Source organism: Protomyctophum parallelum, assembly GCF_964188405.1.
Source record: "Protomyctophum parallelum genome assembly, chromosome: 8".
In the NCBI taxonomy this organism is placed as follows: domain Eukaryota; kingdom Metazoa; phylum Chordata; class Actinopteri; order Myctophiformes; family Myctophidae; genus Protomyctophum; species Protomyctophum parallelum.
The window spans coordinates 43,641,740-43,655,578 of record NC_139703.1 but is presented as its reverse complement, the minus strand read 5'-3'; the positions used below and the strand labels follow the sequence as shown (position 1 = coordinate 43,655,578).

The window sequence follows — 13,839 nt, the reverse complement described above, 5'->3', positions numbered from 1 at the left end:
TCCCTGACGTCATATGCTGCTACGATACATACTGTATGCATCAAACAGGGCATATACAAAGTAACCACAGTATACCGCTAATCAACTTACAAATACATATACATATATACATAGAGGCATTTGCTTTAATCCACCCGACACTGACAGGTTTTGAAACTGTAGGTTATGTGTGAAAAAATAATAGCATGCATGAAGAGTTTAGCTGCATCTATGTTAGATATGGTCTTATGTGTCTGAAATTAGATGCATTGAATTTGATTTTATTGGCTACATTTCTAACAAGTTTGAGTCTAGTGTAATTCCAAGATATTTAAATTCTGATACTACCTGGATACTACTACCCTCAATAAGAATGTCGATGTCAGGTTCTGCAGAGTTACGTGAAACAAACATGTTTTTTTGTGTTCAGCAGATGCAAACATGAGTTCCTCAACCAATCAGATACGTAGACCATGCCTGCAGTTAATTTGTCTGCTGCTAGTTGTTTTTAGCGGGTATATAAAGAACTGTGTTGAACTTGTCAGCATACATTTGTATGGAGACAGTTGGACAGACGGAAGGCAGATCAAACTAAACAAAATAGGGCCCAGTATTGATCCCTGAGGATGTTGTGTTGACTGAGTATTACCAATACAAACACTTTGGTTCCTGTTTGTTAAGTATTAATGCATCCATTTGACTTGCTTCTGTAGAAAAGCTAAAGAAGGAGAGCTTTGACAGGAGTACCTGATGGTGTACAGTGTCAAATGCCTTTTTGAGATCCAGAAATACTGCGCCGCCGCCCACTATGCCACCTGCATCTAACTTTGACTTTACACTTTCCAGAAAGTAACAGTTAGCTGTTTCTGTTGAATGCTTCGAGCGAAAACCGAATTGCTGTGGGTGCAAAAGATTGTGGTCTGAGTTCAAATGAGCAGTCAGTTGTTGGACAACGATTAACCCATTTCTCGGCCACTTTGGACACAACAGGTAGAATACATGCATGTCTCCCTCACCCATGAGTACAGGGCAGGCACACCTCCTGAAATCCCAAACCAAGGCATTTCTACTGAACATGTTATCCCACAAACATGCGCAACCATGCTCCGAGACACCCCTTCACTACCTAACCTCTAACATTGTCACCAGAGCCATGTTTCACCTGTGCTCCTCCAACACAATTAGCTGAAGTGTGTTGGTTCTCGACTCAATTCAGTAAGTCCAGAGGACTGGAGTCATAATAGTACGACGTGTGACTGTTGTGAGAGGATAACCACTATAGTGTACAGGGGTGCATAACATATCAAAGCTCACATTTGGTAATTTCTTTTTATAAAATGCAAATGAGCTTTGACCATTGTTTAAAGAACAACTGGTGAAGAATATTCTATGCTCTTTCATTGCGATGAAAGCCTTTCAGCCTGAAAACAGATGCAGAATGAATGCGCACACGCGCGCAAAAAGCCAAATACCAGGTATCCATAAAAATGACCAAAGTTTGGTTCTGCTTAGTTCCTTATCATATCCATCTGTTTAGATATGAGGTATACAGTGTAGCATACATAGCTAACATAGCAGTGTGTAGTACTTTAATCACAAATGCGACACATTTTCTCTTTGGTCAACTCTCCATTGTATTGCCAATAAGACCAGGAGTGTCACAGCTCACTGGCTCGACTGGAGGTGCTGCTAGCCAGGTGGTAACTTTGCTAGCGCTTGCTGATGTCTTGCATTCTTGGAGAAATCACAGCAAGACATCATATTGTACACTCTTGGAGAGCATACTCATTCTAACAACCATCCATGGTGTTGAAAGGTGGAAAACACACACAGACATACAGTATGCATGTATGAAGTTCATACTATGAATGTGTGGTTTATTTAAAGGTCACGGTTTGCTGGTTTGAAAAAATGGTAATCTTATTGAGTAGGTTTCCTATAAATAAGATGTACAACTAGCAGCTCAAAACTACTGCTTTCCACTGTGTTGTCATAGAATATAAGTGGGACGATATTTGCCAATATTGGTAACGGCAAATAAAAAGGACATTAATCGATGGCAGTAGCCGATATGTATCTGTTGTTGATGAGCATACATTTTGTGTTGGCTATGTTGGTGTGTTGGTTATCTGCAGCCTGCCAAGATTCTGAACATGTTGGTGTATTTCTTGTATTGGAGATTGTGTTTCCCTGGCACAAAAATAAAAACAACAAAAACTAAATAAACATCTATCGGTATCGTCTATTGGCTAAATTGTTATTTTAAATATCGTTATCGGCCAAGAATTTCCATATCTGTAACTGTATAGGCTAAGTTCTTAAAGTTGACAATTAGTTGTCATAGACAATTGTGATGTTTGGATCATTTCAACAGTATTGCCTCTATCTCAGGTAGGCTACTACTACAGTAAATATATTTGGCTTGTAAAGACCTATTTACTGATACAGGGAATTGGAAATAACTGGAATCGATAAGCAGAATCGGAATCAATAAAATCCTGATGATAACCATCTATTTAATGTACACACACAGCACAGAGACCCATGCATTCACAATTCATTCCCAATTAGCAGACGCACTTATCCAAAGAGAGAGTAAATGTGGCTCATGAACATAACTCGCACAATCACTCAGTCACCCGCCAACTTGCCCCGTCGCCTATACCCCACACACCACACATTCATCTGCAGTGGACTGGAGGGGGTAAGAATGAAATGACAGCACCCCACGTACCCGTCAGTTTAACTCAACAAGAAGTCGGGGCAGAAAATCATTGAAAGGAGTCCCACGGTCCCTCCAGAAGGAGGCTGCCAGGCTCTCCGTGATCTGCTATCATGTAGCTTGTCTCTTTAATGTCAGCGCTAATAGCACCTAGACACAGGACTGGGACATGACTGGCTACTGCAGGCCATGGGTGGCACACTACCAATCAATAATTTACACACCAGCAGCCAGCTCTGACTGTGTGTGTGTGTGTGTGTGTGTGTGTGTGTGTGTGTGTGTGTGTGTGTGCATGCGTCGGCAAAGTTACTGTGTGCACTGACGGGTGGCGCTCTGCACCTGCTGTGGAGATAGGGCTTTGGCCAATCACAACAAAGATTGGGGGGAAGTTTGAGTGACACAACACTGCCGTGTCTGGCTGAGATATGATTCATTCTGTTATCGCTTGCTCTCTCTCTCTCCCACATCACACTGCTTGCTCTCTCTCTCTCTCTCTCTCTCTCCCACATCACACTGCTTGCTCTGCCTCTCTGTCACAATGGCTTAACAGCATGAGAAAGCTTTAATAATACCCTCTTCTCATCTCTCCCCTCCTCCATTCTCCTCTCCTCTCCTCTCCTCTCCCCACCTCCATTCTTCTGTACTTCTCTCTCCTCTCCTTTACTTCTCTCTCCTCTCCTCCTCTCCTCTCCTCAATTCTTCAATACTTCTAGTGTTCTCATCTCTCTTCGTCACAGTTCATCCAATATAATAAAATACACAAATCACAGTCCACCGCTATCCATCAATGAGGATCAACCAATATAATCGTGGCACAATCAGCAAACCCCTTAGCGCACACTCATAATAATAATAATAATATAATAATATCTCAAACTTAAATATATCTCAAATATAGCGCTTTTCTGAGTACCCAAAGACGCTTTACATGGGGGGGCTTTACAGAGGTAACAACAAAAAAAACAACTTTAATAGAAAAAGGAAAAATAACACTAAAAGCTAAAGAACATTAAAAGACAGTGAAAAGGGTTAGCTAGGGAAGGCAATTTTGAAGAGGTGGGTTAGTTTTGAGGGTGGATTTGAAGGTTTGAAGGGTAGGGGCATCTCTGAGTGCCTTAGGGAGGGCATTCCACAGGGTTGGGGCAGCAAAGGCAAATGCTCTATCCCCCCACGTACGGCGTTTGGTTTTGGGGACGTCGAGGAGGTTTGCATCACCAGACCTGAGGGAGCGAGAGGGGGCATGGCGTTTGAGGAGGTCACAGAGGTATGGGGGAGCCAGGTTATTTAGTGCTTTGTAGGTGGTCAGGAGTGTTTTGAAGTGGATTCTTTGTTTAACCGGTAGCCAGTGAAGGTCACGGAGGACAGGTGTAATATGGTCTCTGGAACGGGTACTGGTGAGCAGGCGAGCAGCTGAATTCTGGACATATTGCAGTTTATTGAGGACTTTGGAGGTGGTGCCGTAGAGGATACTGTTGCAATAGTCAAGGCGGGATGAAATTAAATCTTGTGCACATACTATACACAACAAAGGACATTTTAATTAGCCACTGAACATATCATGATGCTCACTGTGCTGTCTTTCTGTAATGTATTAAAATTAATGAATATCTTCCTCTGAGTTCAAATACAGTTGATGAGAATGTCTTGGGAATGCTGGATTAGAGAGAGGGAAAGAGAGAGAGAGTGAGTGCATGTGCACGTGCACGTGCGTGTGTGTGTGCGCGCGCGCGTGTGTCCGTGTGCATGTGCGTGTGCGCACCAGGCAGTGTTCCTACCCTGAGGCAGTAGTGTGGGTGTACTCTAATGCCTCGATGTCATTTCTATCTCCAAACCAAAACATTGTCGATGATTGCCGCTTGTTTACATGCTTCCAGAAGGATGGAACTACGTAATTTGATCACTCCAGTCCATATTCTTTTCCTCTCTGTCTCTCTGTAGATTGAGCTGCACATTCTCATTCTCAATGGCGCTGCAGCAACAAGTTGTTTCTGTCAGTAATTATGAATATCATGTTCCACTCAAGTGGTCTTGAGGCAGGGAATAATTCCGTGCTCACCAAATCATCTGTTCTCTCAAATCACTTAACTAGCATCTTCATTAGGAGCTCCACACCCTCCACGATGAGAACCGCTCTGCACTTGATTCATGCCAACCTGACTCACCAGGATTTATGGGTTTAATTTCAGTTTTGCTATTCCTGACAGTTGATTGATATGCCTGTGTATTGGGATTAATAATGGAATGGCTATAAATTGCTGTTTATATGTACTTTTTATAGCCTACCACAGTTTGAATATCAGCTTGCATTCACCTGTTCGGACCTCAGGAGCTCAGTGCTGTACATGTCCTTTCTCTGCATTTTCTATCTCTTGTTTTTAAGTGGTGCAAACCACTTCCTTAAGTGAGTATGTGTGTGGGTGGGTAGCTGGCTGGCTGGCTGGGTGGGTATGAGCATGAAAACAGCATGGTTGTTTTTCACCACCGGTGTGCAACCTAACACACACACAAACACACACGCACATATTAACTGTATATATGGTGATTTCAGGTGTGCCAGTACAGTAAGTGACAGTACAGTACAGTACAGTAGAGGGACCCCCACACGGTAACTCTGTTATTTCTCAACCGTTTCGGACGCGGGGCGGCTCGCCATAAATCGGGCCGGCACCCTGGATGCATTCCTGTGGGTCTGGACATCCCCCCCACCCCGGGAACCCCCACACAGAGTTGCACCACTTACTTCACATGGGTGTGATTCTTTAGGTGTCTATGTGCTTGCAATTCTTGGCAATATGTGTGCGGCTGAGTGTGCGCGCAATCGATCTCAGTGTGTGTACATTCTGTGATTGAAATAGAAATACCACCAGAAAAGAATGACAGGCGAGTTCAGAAGAGATTGGGAGGAAGGGTGGTGACAGGCCACAGAAAGGATATTAAGGCTCCATCCCTTCAGGCTTCAGGGTGGCTCCTCTTTGTGTGATAAAATAAATATAAAATAGCATAATATTAAATCCTCATCGCTCAGAGCTGTCTTCTCTCTTTGATATTTTCTACAGCATCATGCTGACAGATAATGATCACATTATGTGGTGGAGTGTCGCACATTTTCTCACGTTCTCATCATTTCAGCACCATCTTACATTTGTGCATTCTTTCAAGTTTCCCCCCCCCCCCCTCTCTTTCTCTTTTTCATTCTTAATTATACGCCCCATGCCCTTTATTTCAGTTTCTCCGAGTCTCCTTGTCTTTCTCTGACTGACAGAGAGGACAGCATGCTGACAGGAGAGCAGAAAGGGGCCCCGAACAATCCCACAATCCCTCAGTGACTGCATGGGGGAGCCAATGATGTTGTCTGCTTAACCCATTCTGACCTGAGATCAGATTCATACGAGGTTTCCACTGGACACACACTGGTCTGATGAACCCATTCTGACCTGAGATCAGATTCTAAAAATGTCAGTCGTTCTTCGATTTTTCAAAAAATAGCAGACCTACAAGCTCGTATCGCGCCACTCGGTGGCGCGATATGAGCTTGTAGATCTGCTATTTTTCAATAGCTAAAGCACGACATGATGCCAACACCAAAATGGGTGCCCGGTCAGAATAGGTTAAGAGAGAGAAGTGACAAATTACAAGAGCTGTCAGATGCCACCATGACATGGTTCCTCGCAGGCAGGCCGGCCCGCCACGTGCACGGTGCACACACGCATGTTCATATGCACACACAAAATGTTCGAGGCACTGACTGCTGGAAACGCTAACACCAGAGGACACAAAGTATAAATATGTTAGTAGCTGTCTGGCAACATACTAAAGAATCTCAAACATGATACAAAATTGATTAGCTTTCCCTTAGTGCTGTATACGTGAGTTGATTTTGTTGTTAAAGCACACACAAACACCTACACAGCACGCAAACAGCACAAATACATCTGTGCTTCCATTCCAGTCTTGATTCATTTTACATTTTGGACTACATGAAAAATAATGAGCAATAGGTTAAACATAATTAAACTATTGATCTGATGGCTTTAATTGGCAAAACATGGTAAATACTGTATTGATTTTTTTGTTTCTGTGAGGTTGATCTGGAGTTATAGATAACATAGTGTTCTGTACAAAAGTATAAGAACACAGTTTGCCGGCCACTGCTACAGAGCTGAGGTTATATCTTCCCTTCTTCTCTGGAAGCCTGCCTCAAAGCAGACCAGACGTAGAAAACTGTTGTTCCCTGATGTCATCGCTATAGGGACACATGCATCAGTAAGCAGGAAGTGAGGATGGCAATGAAGGACCGGGAAGTCTGGCGTGTCATTGTGAAATCCATGTAATGATCTCGACCGCGGTCAAAAAATGATGTACAAAAAAGAAGGAAAAATAAATAAAAATAATGGCAACTTTATATTTAATTTCTGATTGGTTAAAACATGTTTTATATATATCTGATAATTATTCTAACATTAACACAAATTTTATTTTCTCAGATGGCTATTTAGTTCTACTGTATTTGTACATTTTGGATTACACACGCTCACTGTATGTGCGTACGTGCACGCATGCATGCGTGTGTGTGTGTATGTGTGTGGGGCTGATAGTAGTGGGGTTGATCTGAGTGGATGTGACAAGTCTAAGTGTGTGTGTGTATCCTCGATCGCTCCTACTGTATGTAGTCTTTTAATCTATTCAGGCACGCATATCTCTCACTCCACACACCCACACACACACCCACACACACACACACACACACACACACACACACACACACACACACACACACACACACTCATTCACAGAACACAGAAACACACACCATGGTTTCTTTCATGTGAACCCACACATGCGTGTATGTCAACACACGCATGCACGCGCACACGAATGCACACACATGCATGAACAATGAACATGCGCACGCACGCACGCACGCACGCATGCACGGATTGCACGCACGCATGCACGCACACACACACACACACACACACACGCACACGCACACGCACACGCACACACACACACACAGACTTGCCGTTGACCACTCCTCTAGGAATTAAGCCTGAGTTTGCCTTATAGTTGCGAGCCATGTCATGCACCGGAAATAGACGATCTACAAGCTCACAATCTTCTGCAGAGATTGCAGATCTGACAGCTTGTATATCTGCTGTTTTCAGTGTGCGGCACCCGCTTGCAACTTTGGCTCAATCATAATTCCCTTTTTCCTGCCACTCCCTCTGTGACACACTTAACGGCAGATCACGCAACCCTACTCACACACACACACACACACACACACACACACACACACACACACACACACACACACACACACACACCATCTCGTGCTCTTAAGCCCAACTCTGCGCCTTTTGTCAGGGGAGCACCACTTAGGCACATTCTCACACACACACACACACACACACACGCGCACACAGAGCACGCACACACGCACGCACGCACACACACACACACGCACTCACACACACACACACACACACACACACACACACACACACACACACACACACACACACACACACACACACACACGCACACACACACACACACACACACACACACTCATGTCTTAATCATTTTCTACCTCACATACAAGGCTCAACCACTTAAGCTGGGTCTCTCTTACTGTCTCGTGCTCGCAGCCTCTCTCTGGTGCTCCAGGGCCATCTCTGTGCTCTGATGTGTCTTGTCTGGTCTCGTGTGTGCGTGACTGCGGCTGGGCTTGGCAAGGGCGAATTAGCACAGCGACCCAGTTTGGTGCCAGGGAGACAAGACATCAGTAGTTGAACAGCTCTCTCCGTCTCTGTCTGTCTTCCTGCTGCAACTCCTCTTTTTTGTTTAGACATGCTAAGCTGTTCCTTCATGTGCACAATTTTGCATTGCTGCGTGGATGCTAATTGCTTGCAACTAATTATATAAGGTGTGTGTGTGTGTGTGTGTGTGTGTGTGTGTGTGTGTGTGTGTGTGTGTGTGTGTGTGTGTGTGTGTGTGTGTGTGTGTGTGTGTGTGTGCGTCTCTCTGAACCGGTCACATCCAGACAGATCTCACACAGTATACACATTCACTTACTCCAGTAAACACATTTGACAAGATGTTCACACTGTGCCTAACCAAGAGAGCTTTCCTCCTCCGGCGTCAAATTGGTAATACATGACTGAGACCGGTGGATGTGTACGTTCGTACGGTATGTTGTAGAGGTGGTTGTGGTGTTGGAAGGGGGTTTATGAGTCTGCGGGGAGCCGCGAGAAAGCCGGTGTTGCGTGTCTCGTTCGCCTCGTTTAGCTGACAAAATGCTTTTAGCGTTTAATTATCCAATGGTCTGTGATTAATAGGCTTTAATTAATGTAACCCATGGCAACTTTAAATATGCACAGGTCTCTAAATGAGGGCAGCACATCAAAAATATAAACAAAAGGCACAAATTAAGAGATTGGACGTATGTGTGGGGGGGGGGGGGGCATTGGAGTTTTTGTGCATCTCAAAATTAATTAATTTAGGCATTCCTCGATCATCAGGCATAAATAATGGAAGTCACATTTTAGAAAAAACTAATTATTTTGATTTTAATAATAACAGTCACACCCCAGAACTGACTTTTCACCATGAACTTCTTACCATGAACTTTATCCAAGCATGATTACCATCCAATGAAGACAACAAACTGGCCTTTTCATCAACCAGAAAAAACTACCCCCAAGAAAATACCCCACAAATTATTTTTGGGGGTCTCCAGATAATTAAAAAAAAAGAAGACATGGCCAAAGCATTTCCGAGGGTCCCCGGCCAAAAGCGTTGAGAACCCCTGTACTAGAACACCTAGTGTTACCACAAGTATAGCCAAGGCACAAATTGAGTAGAATGCGGCTATAGTGACGGGCAGGCACACTGAAAGTCTCCAAGGCATTCCATCACACTTGACTCACCCACACAGGAGTCTCTGTGCACCTCGAATCCAGCAGAGCAGACACACCTTCCGATGGGCACCAGCCACTCGCCCTCGGCGCTGCAGTACATCTTCGGCGTGTCCCTCTCTTCGGCATGGTCCACGCACTGACCCCTGACCTCCACCAGGGACGAGGAGTCGGCGCCCGTCACCACGTCCGTGAACACCGCCAGGTTGCGACTCACGCCCACACATCGCTTGTAGTACACCCTCACCGAGGTGAGGGCGATGCACGCCCCGATGTCCTGGAAGGCCAGGTAGAAGCCACGGCGGCTCAGAGGACCAACGCCACGCACCTGTGGGGCAGTGGTGGAACAGGTTTTTGGAAATTGGGAATACTCAAGTAAAGTACAAATATCTGAAAAGTGTGACTGAGTTACTTTACACCACTGCTGTGGGCGACAGCAGAGCAACATGGACATCTTTCATTATCATCATCATCATCCTCCCACTTCTTATATCTATTGTGCTTTAATGAAAGCCTGCACAGAGCACAATAATTTAAAAATAAATGTAGAACAGATAATGCTTGTGTGTCAAGGAAGGCATGTTCAACTGTTCATCATTCATATCATACCTCGTCTAACAAATCAGCAATACACAGCGCAAACCAATACGAAAATCCCTCATTAGGAAAATGTAAATTAATTTAAAGGTATATTCAGTGATTTCACTAAAAAAACCTTAGGTTTCGTTTTTGGCCTGGGACCCAGCCTTTCGTCCAATCAGGATAGAGAGTCAAAAATGAAACCTAATGTTTTTTGACCCCCAGGGGTTAACTGGGGACAGGGAGGAACTCCTTATATGGTCAGCACACTCTATAGTAGGGAGGATTATCACAACAAAACAAAAAAATAAGTGATATTTGAATTAAGTGAAATCACTGAATATACCTTTAAATGAAATGTATCTTTAGTAAACTGGCGCATACTGTATAGTTTAGTAGTTCTACATATCTCCAAATACATCAGGGGCCCTGATATAAAATGTCTTATTAACTTCCTTATTAAGTTCTCTTTTCTGTCTCCAACAACAGCTTGGGCATATGGACTTCTTGAGATAGTGACAGATAATAACCTTGTTAAAATAGTCTTAATTTTTGGATGGGAAGCGCATCTGGTCATCTCTGTTTTTGAGTTACAGTGTACTGTACAGTAGTGATTTTGCAAGGCCACGTATTCGGAATGGCGGTGCGCCGGAAGGCCACTCTGTCCCCATTTCGCAAGACGCAAGTTCACGCAACTAGCCCACTTGCTCACTCACTTGAACGCAAGTTTCCTGTGTTATTATTATTTAAGCATTGCAGCACAAACAACAAACTAAGAAGTAACAATTCAAATATTAACTTACTTAATCCATAATTAATCACACCTGTCACAAGAAAAGTGCGAAAATTATACTGTCGTTGTCAAAGTCTACATTAAAGAAACAGATTGAGCCAGCTGTATCACGCTCACCACATGCAAAGATTTTGCCTGCCATGCAAAAAAGTTCCATTTTGATGTCCTAAGCTAAGAACAGAAAAGAAAGATAGCGAGCTAAGCTAAATCAGAAGAGCTGTTTCAATGAGATTCAAGAGAACACGTTAACTACTGTAATACAGCTAGCAGGCATGCACACCTAACTCTCTGTTAGGTTATTATCATTAGGTATTGGGCTTGTGAGTTGATGGAAGGTGTTAGAAACAGCTGTTCTACAGCATGTCGGGGAACAACAGAGAGAGAGAGAGTGTGTGTAAACTTTATTGTCCCTGGGGGGAAATTTGTCTTGGGCACTGCACTGCTGCAGTCCGTTGCTTTGCATTAAGAAGAACATCACAAAAAGTGAATGCCAGTCTCTACCTTATGAAAAAACAATGTCACCCCATTAATTAATTGTTTAAGAATGCATTCTTGTCACAGGGCCTGACTGTAAGTGTCAGCAGCACAACATATTGAATGTTGTGTATGTACCTCAGTGTTTAGTTTGAGTCTGCGGACCCCCAGGTCTACACCAGTGAAACTCTCATCGGCAGCAATGGTGTCAATCTTTATGAACTGGTTTTCTCTGATGGACGCGCCCGCTGCTCTGTCAGACTCATAGTAGTAGAGGTTGAAGGTTTCCTACAGAAGATACAACAGCGTCATTTGACTGTGTTTGTATAAAACACCTACAGTAATTAACACTTTACTGTGTATTCTTTATATATAGAGCAATTAAATACCTAATCTATAATGTGTACTGTATTGTGTATACTACAAGTAAAACGACAACTGAGATTTTGACTAGTGCTACTCATCATCATCATCATCATCATCATCATCATCATCATCATAGTTATTATTACACTTAATTCTCATATTAACAAATGATCAAGTTTGATTACAACACAACACATTGGAAACATTTTGAATTAACATTAAACACATTCGAAACATAACTTGAAAGCCTGCACAGAGCACAATAATTTTAAAATAAATGTAGTACAGATAATGCTTGTGTTTCAACTGTTCATCATTCATATCTTATACCTCTTCTAACAAATCAGCAATACACAGCGCAAACAAATACAAAAATGCCTCATTATGAAGATGTAAATCAATTGAAATGCAATGTATCTTAAAAAGAAAACTGACACACTGTATAGTTTAGTTCTACATATAATCTCCAAATGAATACATCAGGGGCCCTGAAATAAAAAATCCTTATTTAACTTTTGTCTTTAGACCTTGCAATAAGAGGCCACCACTTGCACTGCTTAATTGAAATGTCTTTTATCGACTACTGAATGTTCCAAACTCTGGAACTCGTTTGTAACCGTTGCCCTGGGAAACAGCATAGAGAAACACTGAGTTAACTTATCTTCCTCTCTCTCAGTCTCTCTCTCTCTCTCTCTCTCTCTCTCTCTCTCTCTCTCTCTCGAGCTTGTAGGTCTGCTATTTGTTTTAAATCGAAGAACCACTGACACAGAAACATAGCTTTTTCTGAAAACTGTCGGGATGTAGAAGACATTTTTAGAATCAGATCTCAGGCCTAAATGGGATATATATATATATATATATATATATATATCATACTATAATTCTAACAATGTCTGTGTGAGTGTGTGTGTGTGTGTGTGTGTGTCAGAAACACCGCCGTATCTCCTCATTGCCTGCACCAATCGCTCTTTTCACACAGGCATTGACCATATGAATATGGAGGGCGTAACGAAGCCCTTTTTTCGATTTGACACATTAATGATTAATAATGAATTTATTAGTGAATTAACCTCGCACCCTCACACACCTCCGCCCCTTAGCGACACCTGCATCACAGGCCACCGTTCTCACCCCACTGGCATGCTTCCTCTAGCTACCGCCGCAACACAACAAAGACTGCTCTATACAATTTGGCGCCGCTGACTGTGTGTGTGTGTTGCATCCTTTGTCCGTCTTCTCCTACCAAACTACACCGTTTGCACACATCTCACCATGCACAACAGCAACAGCTAGCCTGTCCACACATCAACCACTACTTTGCATTCATATTCATGTCATATTTACAGTACTATATATATATATAACTTCCCAAGACCATCTGTAAACAATTCCCCACACTGAACATAATTTGCTGTTCATATATTCAGAACGGGTAAGGACTAGTATATATAATTATCACAATTTGTCTCTCACTCAAGCTATCCGAACTCCCGTACTCTTTGATGTCTTCCTGCTCCCCTGCTGGTTCACCACATGTGCTGCCTATAATCTTACTCCGTCTGTGTGGTGGACAGGACACATTACCTTGCAGGTGCCCAGTACACCAGGCATGCTGTTACAGTCCCTCAGGGTGAACTTGACCTCGATGTAGATCCGCCTGGCTCCATCGCGCTGCATCCACAGTGTTCTCAGCCAGTTGTTCTGACTTGGACTCATCACGTTGCATACCTGCTCAGATAATAATAATAATAATTCACTGCGAAATGTGAGTCTTAACCAAATTCTATTCTCAGTAAAACAGACTTCTGTCTACACCATATTTATTTTGCCAAAAATTGATTACTTTTTTTTAATTAAATATTAAAATTAAAAATGAATTAAAATTAAATTAAATTAATACAACAAATTGACATGCTCACAACAATTAGATCTGCTCTGCTAGATTATACTGTGTAGGTGGGTGACAGAATAGAAATAAATTCTAGCAATCAAATAATCAGTTTAGT

General features: G+C 42.9%; 1 protein-coding gene across 1 annotated transcript in view; it reads right to left on the bottom strand.

Moving 5' to 3' along the window:
- The window catches only part of epha8 (eph receptor A8), a gene marked incomplete at its 3' end in the record, with an annotated part of 104,352 nt that overhangs the window by 37,051 nt on the left and 53,462 nt on the right, over window positions 1–13,839 (bottom strand). The window contains exons 4-6 of the mRNA XM_083771588.1: window positions 13,418–13,561; window positions 11,606–11,755; window positions 9,634–9,949 (exon numbers count right to left, since the gene is read on the bottom strand). Coding sequence (XP_083627714.1) covers window positions 9,634–9,949; window positions 11,606–11,755; window positions 13,418–13,561 — 610 coding nt within the window. The remainder of the gene's footprint in view (window positions 1–9,633; window positions 9,950–11,605; window positions 11,756–13,417; window positions 13,562–13,839) is intronic.